The 15,213-nt window shown below is 48.1% G+C and overlaps 1 protein-coding gene across 1 annotated transcript in view; it reads right to left on the bottom strand.

The window, feature by feature from the left end:
• Positions 1-15,213, bottom strand: part of TTLL9 (tubulin tyrosine ligase like 9) — a 58,672-nt gene that overhangs the window by 22,918 nt on the left and 20,541 nt on the right. The window contains exons 4-5 of the mRNA XM_068986805.1: positions 7,371-7,482; positions 6,496-6,681 (exon numbers count right to left, since the gene is read on the bottom strand). Of these exons, the coding sequence (XP_068842906.1) occupies positions 6,496-6,681; positions 7,371-7,482 (298 nt within the window). The remainder of the gene's footprint in view (positions 1-6,495; positions 6,682-7,370; positions 7,483-15,213) is intronic.

The following is a 15,213-nucleotide window of genomic DNA, read 5'->3' as shown; positions in this document are numbered from 1 at the left end:
CCAGCCCTCAGTAAAGCTGCCTTGATAAATGCTGGAGCAGCCACAAGCCCAGCTTGAAGACTCGTGAGCTACATCAGAGATGACTGTTGTTTCAAGCCTCTGAGTTTTGGAATGAAGCAACGGAAACCGAAATTTAGGGGAACAGTTCCCAACAGTGATAATGTTAGCAGCTAATATTTCTCAGCGATGAAACAGGCACACAGATTTCACACTCATGTCCTCATTAAAGGGTTTCAAAAAACTTGTATGTAGGCAATATCCCCATTTTGCAGCCAAGGAAACCAAGGAACAGAGAGGCCAAGCCCTCTGCTCAAAGTTGCCTAGCTTGTAGGTGACAAATCCAGGCTGGTTAAACCTGTGTTTCACAAGCCTAGGGCTCACTCAGCTCCTGCAAAATGTGAGGGAGTATGCAGAATTCTAGTCAAGGCTATGATTTTCCCTGTGGTCATGTATGGATGTGAGAGTTTGACTGTGAAGAAGGCTGAGTGCCGAAGAATTGATGCTTTTGAACTGTGGTGTTGGAGAAGACTTGAGAGTCCCTTGGACTTAGGGGAGATCCAACCCAGTCCGTTCTGAAGGAGATCAGCCCTGGGATTTCTTTGGAGGGAATGATGCTAAAGCTGAAGCTCCAGTACTTTGGCCACCTCATGCGAAGAGTTGACTCATTGGAAAAGACTCTGATGTTGGGAGAGATTGGGGGCAGGAGGAGAAGGGGACGACCCAGGATGAAATGGCTGGATGGCATCACGGACTCGATGGACGTGAGTCTGGGTGAACTCCGGGAGATGGTGATGGACAGGGAGGCCTGGCATGCTGCGATTCATGGGGTCGCAAAGAGTCAGACACGACTGAGCGACTGAACTGAACTGAACTGATGCAGAATTAGGCGATAAACACGGTGTCACTTCTGGGAGCATCAGTGTTACCTGATGAATTGGGAAGAAAATATTTTTATAGTATTTTTATTTAAATATATGTTATTGATTGGGCTTCCCTTGTGGTTCAGTTCGTAAAAAATCCACCTGCAATGTGGGAGACCTGGGTTCAACCCCTAGGTTGGGAAGATCCCCTGGAGAAGGGAAAGGCTACCCACTCCAGTATTCTGGCCTGGAGAATCCCATGAACTCTACAGTCCATGGGGGTCACAAAGAGTTGGACATGACTGAATGACTTTCACTTTCACTTTCATGTTATTGACTGGAAAACAGTACAAGTGGAATATTAAAATGAACCCAGTTTGATTTTGTATCACCTGCAGCCACTCATAGCCCTTCACCCCCTCCCTCCCCCTGCCATGCCCCTGGGGGCCATTCATCAGGGGTCATATTCAGTGAGTGTTGCAGATGTGGTTGGTGGTCTCCCCAGCAACCATTCTCTTTCCTTGCCAATGGAACCCCATTTGGGTCTCCTCTTCCCTGTGGCCCCGCCCTATGGGGATGTCTGAGCTCTCAGAGTGGTTCTACGCCCCTGCCATGTGATTGCTTCAGATGTGAGCTGGCAGGATGCCAGGGGAAGTCTGCTGTGGTGACTTCTGGGAATTTGTGTCTTCCTCTAAAGGCCTCAAAACCAGGGTATTCCCTTATTCCCGTGGCAGGTGGAGATGTGAGGGGGTGAGTTAGGGCTGCAGCAGCCTTGTTGTGACTGAGAGGAGCAGTCAGCCCACTGAACTGGGAGTAGATGATAACGTAGAACAGCCTAATGAACCACCCCTGGATTCGACCTTCCATCATCAAAGGAAATTCCCTGGGGTGTGTAAATTTGAATGAGGAAAAGGTTTCATCTTTATTTTCATTAACCCATGACCAGATTTTCATGTTACCTTCCGCTATAAATGCAGGCATGAAATCCTAACGGTGTTAGCCAGGCCTGTGACTTGGGTCTCAAAAGAAATCACAGTTATTTTCATATCGCATTACAACCGTCTCCAAATACTGTTTATACTCGTTACAATTTTGAAATTACTGTAACGATTGGGCCTGCTGCTAGACTCTCTTTAATTGTTAATGGACAGCACATAAACTCCTGCAGCATGAGGAATGTGTTAATAGTTTGTGGCTGCCCAGTGAGAAGTGCCTACAGGACTCTGACTGCAGTGCTGTGGTGAAGACCAGCCCTGCTGGCCAGGCCAGCGATGAGGATGCAGGGACACGAAGGCTGGCCCACTCCTGGGACACAGGGGACTTCTGACAACAAATTGGGCTTGAGGCCTCGCTGAGCTCCCCTCAGGCCACCCTTCCTTCACTCTCTCCCTCACTGGGGTCAGACGTGGTGGTGTATCAGCACCCCTAGCCTCTCCTGGCTCCCTCCGCCTTGTCCCACAGGCCACACTCTGGCCTGTTGAATCTTGTCTTGGCGTCTATTTCTCAGAGGACCCAGACTAACACAGTTGGTAGCTGTTTTACAACATAGTTGCTTTCTTTTACAGTCAGACACACACTCTATGCCAGGCTTCTAAAAACCCTGTTCTGTGATGGGGTCCACACATTTCACCAGATGCCAAAGAGACACAAGGCGTGAGAACAGTTCAGAACCCTTGCTTCCTGTCTGAGCTTCTGTGAGTTGGTGTTTTCTGTTACCTGCCATCCCAAACAACCCAACTCTTGGGAGAGTTCAGTGAAAAAGTGTGAGAAGCACTGGCTGGGGTAAACCCACATAAGAAAATGTTAAAACTCGATTTTTACCATCCCGTAGTTTGGACAGAGGCCCCCAAAGCCCAGAAGAGCCCAGTGGTTGCCCCAGATGCTCACAGCCCTTAGTGAAGTGTCAGACCACTAAGGCTCTCTGTGGACACACTGACAGACAGGGCCCTGAGTGCTAGCATCTGCCCTCCCAGCCACACAAGGGAGGCTGAAAGAGCAAGCATGGTTCCCATGAGCTGGGTCCTGTTTATTTCCTTGTTAATCCAGAGGGCCTGGGCTGGTGGGAGAGAGAGAATGCCTAGGTGGAAAAAAGTTTGGATTGAGGTGATTTATACACTAGACTGATGGGATGGGAAGACAGATCCCTGTATGTGTGCACTGAGTCATGCCCAATTCTTTGTGACTCCATGGACTGTAGCCCACCAGCCTCCTTTGTCCATGGGATTCTCCAGGCAAGAATACTGGAGTGGGTTGCCATGCGCTCCTCCAGGGGATCTTCCCGACCCAGGGATCGAACCCACATCTCTTGTGTCTTCTGCATTGGCAGGTGGATGTGGTAGGGTGACATGAAGGGGATGACACTGTCTGCTCCCTTTTGACTCAGTTCAACCTTCTCCTTCCAAGCCTGCGCTGCCCCCACTGAAGAGGAAGATGAAGGCTCGCAGGCCCCAGGGAACCATGCACAGGAGACACTGGAGGGAAAGGCAGGCTGGTCACTGCCCCAACTGGCCTGGCCACAGCAACGATGTGAAAAATCTGGTATATGAGTGGATGACAACTGGCTGGGTCACAAAGGCAGGCCTTGTGAGAATAGAGGGATTCAAGGGGCTTTCTCCCTCTAATTTCCAAATTTAGGGCAGTGTCCTATTTTTTAACATTTCTCCACACCAAAGGGATCCAAACAACAGGATCCCAGAACTAATGATCCGGCCCACTGGTTCTCAGAGTGTGGCACTCAGACCAGTAGCACCCTTGTAACCCAGTGTGATGGTTAATTTCATGTGTCAACTTGGCTGGGCAATGCTGCCCAGTTGTTCGGTCAGACGTTTGTCTAGATGCTGCTAAGAAGACATTTTTTAGATGCGATTAATATCTACAATCAGTAGACTTTAAGTACGGAATATCATTCTGGATTATGTGGGTGAGCTTCACTCATTCAGATGAGAACTTAAGAGCAAAACCCGAGGGTTCTGGAAAAAGAACAATTTTGCTGCAAGACTGTAACAGAGAAATCCTGCCTGAGCTTTCTGTCACCACAGTTTAAACTTACCAGCCCCCACAATATTGCATGAACTAATTCCTTATACACACACACACACACACACACACACACACCCTAATAGTTCTATTTCCTTGGCAAGTCCTAACTGCCCCATTTGGGAATTTGTTAGGAATGCAGATTCTCAGGCCCCACACCAGGCCTAACTGAATCCAGTAGAGTGGGTGCTTCAATCAACTCTCCAGAGGATCCTCACGTGTGAGAATTACTTCTCTACAGTCTCATTACTCAAAGTGTTGTCTGTGAACCAGCCCCAGTGGCATCACCATGAGTGGTTAACAATGCAGATTCTGAAGTCTTATCCAGACCTGCTGAGAGGGGCTCTGCACTTTAACCAGATCCCCAAGGATTTGTGAGCACATCCAAATTTGGGAAGCATGGACCCAATGCTCCCCAGGGGCAGGGGGAAGAAATGGTGTTGCCTGGACCTGTGAAATAGCAATAAAAATGGTTAATCATTGGGCACCTAAGTGTGAAACACTTTATACAGCTTATACAATTCATGTTTACAACCCATGTAACTTCAATGAATTATCTCATAACCCTGTAAGGCAGGTGTGTCCATTAAGGCCATTTTACAGATGAGGAAATGGACTGAGAGGGGTTGGGTCACCTGCTCAGGGTCACACAGCTCGTAAGTGGTAGCTCAGAATTAGAACCCAGGCTTCTAACTAGAAGCACCCACTCTCCACGCCCCACACCCTAGACAGGGAGCCTCAGCGATTCAGGAGAGAGGACACACACACACACACACACACACACACACGCACACACACACAAACATAAGCCAAGATTCCTCCTCTTAATTACAGCTGTCGTTGTGTCTGCTGCTAACAAAGGCCGGGGGCTGGGAAAGGAATCAACTTAATGTGCAGTCGCTTGTTCCCAATTAGCACAAATTACCATGTGTCTGAGAAGATAATATTGGGAACTGGGATCCGCCCCAGTGGGTTGCAGTGTTCTTCTGCTTAACACCCTTCCAAGCCCTTCTCGCTGGCCTTCCCTTCTCCCAGGGAGGGGGATGAGCCTTCCAGCCACATATCAAGAGGCCTGAGTAAATCCTGGCTCAGTTCCCTTTGGGAGCATCCATTGTTTTTTGTCAGTTTCCCCCTCTATTCACGTGTGTGTACCTGTGTCGCTTCAGCCATATCCGGCTCTTTGTGACCCCATAGGCTGTAGCCCTCCAGGCTCCTCTGTCCATGGGATTCTCCAGGCAAGAGTACTGGTGTGAGTTGCCATGCCCTCCTCCAGGGGACCTTCCCAACCCAGGAATGGAACCTGTGTCTCCTGCACTGGCATGCGGGTTCTTTACCACTAGTGCTGTGTACCTGTGATATTAGCTAAATCTGTGTCAGCCAACACTAGCCTGTCCTCAGCCACAAGAAAGACTGCCCCCTCCCTGCCCTACCCCCAGCTCCTTTCCTGGGGCCCAGCATGTTCCCAAATCCAGAAAATATTGAGGGGCTCTGATAATGCCATTCAAGGCTATGGTGGCATCGTTTTGAGAGCCCAGCCCTGGCACGACGAAGGGCTGAAGGGTTGACAGGAGCTCTGGCGCACTTGCCCTCCCCTCAATTTCTTGATTCCCCCAAGGACTCCCTCCAGATGCAAGGCCTTTGTGCTTGCAGTTCCCTCCTCTTGCACTGCTCCTACCGCCGCCCTTCTCCAGGCTGACTCCTCTGTATGCTTCAGATCAAAGCTCAATTCTTTTCCTTTAAATTTGTTTCCTTTTGTTTTTGAATACTAATTCTTACAACAACAACTATCATTCAGTGAGGACCTAAGATATGCTGTAGTTTTGTTAACCCATTTAGTCACACCACAACGTTATGCAATCGATAGGTGCTATAGTGATTCTCACTTTCCAGATGGGGAAACCAGGACACGGAGAAGTTAAGTAATCTGCCTGAGGTCACATAGCTAGCAGGTGGCACAGCTAATATTTGAACTAAAGGGTTTGGCCTCAGAGCCCAATCTCTCACTTCTTCAGAGAAGCCTGCTGAAGGGCTGGAGGCTGGCTCCATTCTCCTGATCAACACTTGCCACAGCTGTAACCACACATGTGTCCTCTACCTGAGAGCTATCTCCCCACCACCCAGTTCTGTGCCTGGTACATAGCAGGTGCTCAAAGAGCATGTGTGGGATGCCTGAATAAACAGATCTCAGGCTCCTCATCTTTAAAACAGGGCAGGTAATACCTCCTCCCAAGGACCATTATGAGAACCCGGACAATGCAAGCAAAGCCCTTCTCATGGCCTGGCCGTTGTTTCCATTCAAATCAGAAGGCGATTTCTCTGGGTTCCCTGCCTTGGGCTCCTAAGGCTCACTTGTTTATCCAGTGAGCATTTGCTGAGCATCTACTATGCATTTACTGAGTGTATACTGTGTACCGGCAGTCACAGGTGCTGAGTCCACAGACTGCAGAGAGGAGATGTAGTCAGCCCTTTAGGGAGAATCAGATGGCGCATCTAAGGCTGAATTCCCAGGCAGAGTCCTGTCCAGACGTGTGCCAATGAAGGAGCCCTGCTCGAGTGCCTAGGATGCCCCGACCCCCAGGCCTCAGCACTGGGCACTCACAGGCTTCATGATCCAGGTGATGCCTGGGTTTTTGCGAAACTCCTCCACAAACAGGTGATACTCGCAGGGCATCTCAAAGGTTTTGGGGAAGAAGTCGCACTTGGCTGCCTCCAGCTTTCCTGCCTCACGCTCCAGTTGTTTCCGGAACCGCTTCAGGTTCTTCACCATGTAGTTCTTGCGGGTGAGCTGGGCAGCAAGATTGGCAAGCAGGTCACTGGCGCTCATGCTCACTGCCCTGTCCACCTCCCAACCCCAGCATCCCACCAACTGCGGCCCTCAGCAGACCCATTCTCTGCAAGGCAAGAAGAACAATAAGAGCAGCTTTGACTGAGAGTCTGCCAGTCTATAATGATCCTGACTAAGCAGTCAGGGAAACTGAAGGTCAGAAAGGCTGGATAGCTCAGAGCTATCCAGATAACAGGCAGCACAGGCAGGGTTTGACCTGCGCCTGACTCCAAAGTTCTTGTTCTAACTGCTAAGCTAAACTAACCTTTTCAAATCTCCCACCTTTGTTCCCCCGCTCCCGCCCATCCTATCTTTGTGGTCTTGTTCCTCCCATTTCTTCCTTCCCATCTCTAGACTCCAAACAGCTCAACATGCCTCATCCTGAAATCACATAATCCCTCAAGCATCCTGCTTGCTCCTCCCTTGCACCGGAGGCCAACTAGCCCATGACCCCAAGCCCCTCCCCAAGGCAGTCTGTTCCTCAGGTGTGAGATCCCTGCTGCCTCACACTAGCTCATCATGGATCGAGTGCACATTCCCCACACCTGGCATGTAGCCCCAATTCCCTTATACTTCTCCATGCTCGTCCCTGTGTCCCCAGCCAGCCGCTGCTCACTGCCATGCCCAGTCTCCAAGCCCACTCGGCTCACCTCGTAGTGGTTCCGGAAGTGACTGATCCGCACGTGCTCGCCCATGTAGGTATGGTCAAAGTTCTCCCGAAGCCAGCTGACATCACACCAGTAGAAATCCCACTCCCCTTCGCTGGAGGCGGGGGTGGGACAGAAGTTAGGACTGAGGACCTCAGCACTGCAGGGGGGTCTGGGGCGGGATCTGGGACCGGTGGAGGCGCAGCTGAGGAGTGAGCTGCTGTGTGCCCTTCGGGAGTCTCAAGGAGGTGGCTTTGGGCCGCCGCTGCCCACCATGTACTTGGTGAGGCCTGTGAAAACTATAGGCCTGTGAGAGTGAAAACTACAGAAATGTTCCTACAAAAATCCAGGCTGCTGGCTTCCTTTGAACAATCAGCAGATCTCAGATCTGGCCATACTGAGCCCAGATGCCTCTCTCCCCCAGCACTCATCACCACAGAGAGGGCACACCCTCTCCAGATCACAGTCCCCACTACGCAACATGGTCCACGACAACCTGACAACTTCACCTGCTCGTGTTAACTGCTGGGGTCCTAGAAGCATCCACATAGCCACCTCTGAATCCACATTACCAAGCAGTGGAATTAGATCACATTTGTAAGCCCTTCCCAGTTCAAAAAGCTTTCCTCTCACTGACTCCTCAAAGCAGCCCCCAGAGTGCTGTGATTATGCCCGGAGCCCTAAGATGGGGACAGCCTTGCTCACTGAGGAAACGGCAGCCTCAGGATTCACACCCAAGCCTGCCTGCCTCCAAATTCTGACTCATTCCTCACCACCATGCCAGAGAGGGGGACAGGAAACTAGACAGAGCTACCGAATTCACATAGCAGAGCGGGGTACACAGAGGAGATGCCTGAAAAACGCATGAGTGACAAGAAATAAAACACCACGGTCACTTTCAACTTTTTTAGTGAAAAACTAGATATAACCAGAGCCCCATGTATATCCCTGCTTGACTGTACCTCTTATTCTCTCAAAGGAAGCCATTAGCCTGAACTTGGAATCAATCTATGAGTGTCTTTATAGTTTTACTATGGATATATGTGTGTATTCATACATGGCACATGGCATTGTTGGCACATGCCATGTATGAATACACAAATATATACACAGTAAATGTATATGTACATATTAGGTTCTGTTATTATGTCCATTTTAAAGATGAAGAAACTGAGGCACAGAGAGGTTAAGAAACTAAGCTATTAAGTGGCAGAGCAGGATTGGAACTCAGGGCATCATGCTCCAGAGTCCAAACTCTGGATAGAACCACTCTTGTCTATTTCCTTTGACAACGTGCTTCCCTTTGTTTCTTACCAATCTTTTGGGTGAATGAATCATGGATGAATGAATAAATAATGCATTATTCATTCATTCATCTAACAGACAAGTGTTGAGGTTGTCTTGGTGTCCGAGACAATGTTGGGTGCAAGGATATAGGGAGAACAAAAACACCTGGCCAGGTGGTGCACACAGTCCTGTGGGGAAGATAAATAAACAAGGAGACAAACACGCAACTCTCTAACGAGGAATTATGAGACATGCCACGAGTAATCCAGTTGGAGGCCATGAGGCAGGGCAGTTGAGGAGCCTATGTTAGGTGGAGGCCACCCTGTGGAGTGGATATGTCAACTTATATCTGAAAAGTAAGGAGGGACAGCCAGATCAAGGGCAGTGGGGAGAGGGTTCCAGGATACAGAAGAGCAGGAACTGAGGTCCTGACGTTGGAAAAGGCTCATTCAAGGATATGAAGAAAAGCCAGAGTGGAGGGACAGAGGTCAGGGATGACACTGCAAGTGGAATAGGGCCTAACAAGCAGGGCCTTGTATACCTTGGTGTGGATTTTAGATCCTTTTCTAATCCTAAAAGTTTGTTCATTTTATACCATCTTCATGTTTATCATAGTCAAGTTGTTCTTCCATTCCCTGGGAAGTCATTAAACTGCTCAACAAGGCCAAGAGGGACTGAGGTTCCTTCTACCTCCCCATTCTACCATCCTCAGCATGTCTTCATGCCCATCATTTCAGGGTCACAGGATGGTTGCTGCTGTTCCCGGCATCCTGGCCACTTTCTCTGTGGGAAGCAAGGGAAGGGACAGTTCTGGCCACATTTGTTCCAAACTCTGACCTAACAGGCTTGTGGTCTGAACTGGGGCCTCATTCTGTCCGGAAATACTAGACTCCAGCTTAGGTCCTAAGGACAAGGCCTCACATTCACTGAGCCATGTCTGGTGTAAACACTCTGGCCTCTGGCCCTTGATTTGAGGACTCTTGAGGCTATTCGGGATCAGCCAGGAAACAACCCGTTTCATGCGCTCACACAGCATCAGCACCAGACAAACCCTCAGACCTTTTCCCACTTGACCATGGAACAAGGCTGAGGAGGAACAGGGGGCAGCCTGAGGTCACATGGAAGGTCAGGACAGTGCCTTTTCCTATACCCTTCCCTTGGCTCATTCTCCACTACATCCAGTCCTTCAGGATCCAGGGAAGGAAAGTTCATTCCAAGATAAGTGTGTTACATGAGAGAACCAAGAAGGAAAATCCACAGCCAGAAAATCCCTGTAGCTGCCATCATCACCACCATCATCACCACCATCACTATTATCACCATCACCAATATCACTATCATGACACCATCATCACCACCATCACCATCATCACTATCATAACCACCATCACCATCATCACCACTATCACCATCATCACCACCATCACCATCATCACCACTATCACCATCATCATCACCATCACCATCATCACCACCATCACTATCATGACACCATCATCACCACCATCACCATCATCACTATCATGACACCATCATCACCACCATCACCACCATCACCACCATCACCACCATCACCACCATCACCATCATCACCATCATCACCACCATCACCATCATCACCATCATCACCACCATCACCATCACCATCATCACCACCATCACTATCATGACACCATCATCACCACCATCACTATTATCACCATCACCAATATCACTATCATGACACCATCATCACCACCATCACCATCATCACTATCATAACCACCATCACCATCATCACCACTATCACCATCATCACCACCATCACCATCATCACCACTATCACCATCATCATCACCATCACCATCATCACCACCATCACTATCATGACACCATCATCACCACCATCACCATCATCACTATCATGACACCATCATCACCACCATCACCATCATCACTATCATGACACCATCATCACCACCATCACCACCATCACCACCATCACCATCATCACCACCATCACCATCATCACCACCATCACCATCATCACCATCATCACCACCATCACCATCACCACCACCATCACCATCATCACCACCATCACTATCAGGACACCATCATCACCATCACCACCACCATCACCATCATCACCACCATCACCATCAGGACACCATCATCACCATCACCACCATCATCACCACCATCACCATCATCACCACCATCACCATCATTACCACCATCACTATCATGACACCATCATCACCATCACCACCATCATCACCACCATCACTACCATCACCATCATCACCATGATCACCGCCATCACTATCTGCCAGAGTCCAGCCCTGGTGGATCCAGGGAATTCGAAGCGTGGACGGCATTGCCGAGGAAAGACTTATTTATTTATTGATATAAGATTAGATTAAGAAACAATAGTGTAGTAGGAAAATTAGGCAGAGAAAGAAGGCTGAATAACTTGGATTACGTGGAAGACCAATAAAATTCCAGACAAGGAACTTGCACCATCTACGTTGGGCCACCGGCACTCGCTTGAATATCTAAGCGTGCCTCACCTTAGGCTCCCTTTCGCGCAGGTCTTAACAGCCAGGGCAAGTAAGTAGACTTGGCGAGCCTCCGCGCCCCAGGTGGGAATTCAGCCTGAAGTTAAAGTAAAGAGGAAAAGGAAAAAGAGAGAGAGAGACATGGGGGAAACCAGTCCAGCAACTGGCTCTGGCCCCTATTGTCTAGAAAGGCCTTTTATACCTTTTTTTGATTGTACATAGAGATCAATGGGTAATACAAAATTATGCAGTGTTAGCAGTCTAGATTCTTATCAAAACCAGGCTTTTCTCTCTGCATACGTAATTGTATACACAAGCCTTAGGTAATTTACATCATCTTCCAGCCAAAAGGGCCAATTAACATTTTACAGCCTTTTTTCTGATAAGGGTTTGTCAACCAGAAGACTTATTTGTGTTGATCTTCCCAAAGTCTGGTGCCAATCTCAGAAAGCACTAAATAAAGTTACATTCTTACATAGCAAGGACACAAGAGGAGTGCAGTGATATATAACAAAGAGAAAAGTAATTAACTCAAAAGTCTAGTGTTGCTAACATCAAAACTACTATATATCTTTTTCCATATCCCATTTACATTGATTAACATCCTCCCAGGTGCCTAAAAGATAAAGAATATGGAGGTCTGGCAGCAATCATTGAGTCAACAGTGAAAACCCTCTACCAATATAATTTTTAACTCTTTAGAAAAGGCTCTGTATCTTTAAGATGCTTTTAAGCTTTGTGCCTCTCGCAGTTGGGGGGCTGTAAGCAATTTACAAGCTGTAAGAGGTCCAGGGAGAACCTGTTAGGTAAGCTAGAGAGTTATCAGAGGGGGTTTAACTGAAACATCCCTTTCAAATGCAGAAGACTAAAGCCCTGAGTTGACTTTTTTCCAGAGAATATCAGAAAAGTGGAAAAGCAGAGTACAAAAGCCGGCAGATTCTTATTTTGGGGGCGGGGGGTGGATGCTCAGGAAATTCCAGGGGGAAAACCTAAGGTCTGATTAGCCTTGCCATCAGAGCTCTTGCCGCATGACCTTGTCAGGGGTGGAATTCCTCACCCTGGCTCCCGGCAACTATCATGACACCATCATCACCATCACCACCATCATCACCACCATCACCATCATCACCATCATCACAATGATCATCACCATCACTATCATCACCACCATCATCACCATCACTCTTATCACCATCATCACCACCATCACCATCATGACACCATCATCACCACCATCACCATCATCACCACCATCACTATCATCACCACCATCACCATCATCACCACCATCACTATCATCACCATCATCACCATGATCACCACCATCACTATCATCATCACCATCACTACTATCACCATCATCACCACCATCACTGTCATCACCATCATCACCATCACCACCACCATCATTATCATCACCACCATCATCACCACCATCACTATTATCACCATCATCACCACCATCACTATTATCATCATCATCACCACTATCACCATCATCACCACTATCACTATCATGACACAATTATCACCACCATCACTATCATCACCACCATCATCACCACCATCACTATCATCACCACGATCACTATCATCACCACCATCACTATCATCACCATCATCACCACCATCACTATCATGACACCATCATCACCACCATCACCATTATCACCACCACCACCATCATCACCACCATCACCATCATCAGCACCATCACCACCATCACCATCATCACCACCATCACCATCATCACCATCATCACCACCATCACCATCATCACCACCATCACCATCATCACCACCATCACCATCATCACCACCATCACCATCATCACCACCACCACCATCATCACCACCATCACCATCATCACCACCATCACCATCATCACCACCATCACCATCATCATCACCATCACCATCATCACCACCACCACCATCATCACCACCATCACCATCATCACCACCATCACCATCATCACCATCATCACCACCATCAACATCATCACCACCATCAACATCATCACCACCATCACCATCATCACCACCATCACCATCATCATCACCATCACCATCATCATCACCATCACCATCATCACCACCATCACTATCATCACCACCATCACCATCATCACCATCACTATCATCACCACCACCACCATCATCACCACCATCACCATCATCACCACCATCACCATCATCACCATCATCACCACCATCAACATCATCACCACCATCACCATCATCACCACCATCACCATCATCAGCACCATCACCATCATCAGCACCATCACCATCATCATCACCATCACCATCATCACCACCATCACTATCATCACCACCATCACCATCATCACCATCACTATCATCACCACCACCACCATCATCACCACCATCACCATCATCACCACCATCACCATCATCATCACCATCACTATCATCACCACCATCACCATCATCATCACCATCACTATCATCACCACCATCACCATCATCACCACCACACCATCATCATCAGCAACACCACCATCACCACCATCACCATCATCAGCACCATCACCATCATCAGCACTATCACCACCATCACTATCATGACACCATCATCACCATCACCACCATCATCACCACCATTACTATAATCACCACCATCACCACCATCACCATCATCACCATCATCACCACCATCAATATCATGACACCATCATCACCACTGTAATATTCACCCAAAGCACCAAAAAGAGGACTCTGCCGTCTTGGATTACCCACACCACAGCTTGCCACCAACAGCCAATTTCTAAATTTTTTGTGGGGTGATTTAGTCAAAATCTGTCTCCCCTACTAGACTCCAGCACCAGGAAGTAGGAACCATAGATTCACCTATTCACTCATTTATTTCTTCATTTAATGAGAGGCTGCTAGAATAGGGAGGATGAACCTGGGATTCTACAGACAGTTAGACTAGATGCAAACCTTAGTTAAAGCCCTTACAAGATGAATGACCTCATGTTTTGGGTTTTTTTTAAAACTCTTTTTGTCCAATTTTTCTCAAGAAAATGGGGATAATAATAGCACCTACTGAAAGATTTGCTGGGATTATTCAAAGAGGTCATGCATGTTAAGTGCTGAAGAGTCCAGCAGGCTTTGCTACTGTTATACAACAAATATTTATTGAGGACCCTGGCAAGGCAGCTGATTGCCCTCAGCCCTCATAGGTATTCTCTCCTTTTCCTGCAGTCATAGGATTCTCAACATTTACCTGGGAAAATGTAAGCTTTCATCTTCCAGATTCCCTTGCAGCTAGTTGTGGCCACATGACTAAGTTCTGGCCAGTGAAATGTGAGAAGCTTCTGAGTTGCATCCTTCAAGAGTAGGACATGACTTTTCTTGTCTCCTTCTTACCTCCTGCTGCTTGGAATGTGCAGGAGCCTCACATCAGACCATGAGGCTGAAGGCCTCATTCAAAGAATAGCAGAGTGGCAAGATGGAAGCAGATGGGTCCCACATTTCCATACCATCTCTGAACCTCCTACATCTGGACTTCAGTGGGAGGGGTAAATAAATTCTAGTCAGTCAAAGTCTCTTTTACATTGTGTCTCTGCTATATGCATCCAAACCTTAACCCTCACTAACATTAGCACCTACTAGAAGAAGACAATGGCATCCTACTCCAGTACTCTTGCCTGGAAGATCCCATGGATGGAGGAGCCTGGTAGGCTGCAGTCCATGGGTTTGCGAAGAGTCGGACACGACTGAGCGACTTCACTTTGACTTTTCACTTTCATGCATTGGAGAAGGAAATGGCAACCCACTCCAGTGTTCTTGCCTGGAGAATCCCGGGGACGGGGGAGCCTGGTGGGCTGCCATCTCTGGGGTCGCACAGAGTCGGACACGACTGAAGCGACTTAGCAGCAGCAGCAGCAGCGGGTGCCAGGGGTTGTATGCTTATTCATCTCAGTATCCAGAGGGCTCCATATAGAAGAAGAAATGTAGGTGTAGGGGTAAAAACACTTGTTCAGGGTCACA

Source organism: Capricornis sumatraensis, chromosome 15 (assembly GCF_032405125.1).
Source record: "Capricornis sumatraensis isolate serow.1 chromosome 15, serow.2, whole genome shotgun sequence".
NCBI lineage: Eukaryota > Metazoa > Chordata > Mammalia > Artiodactyla > Bovidae > Capricornis > Capricornis sumatraensis.
This window is presented reverse-complemented; position numbering and strand designations above follow the sequence as displayed.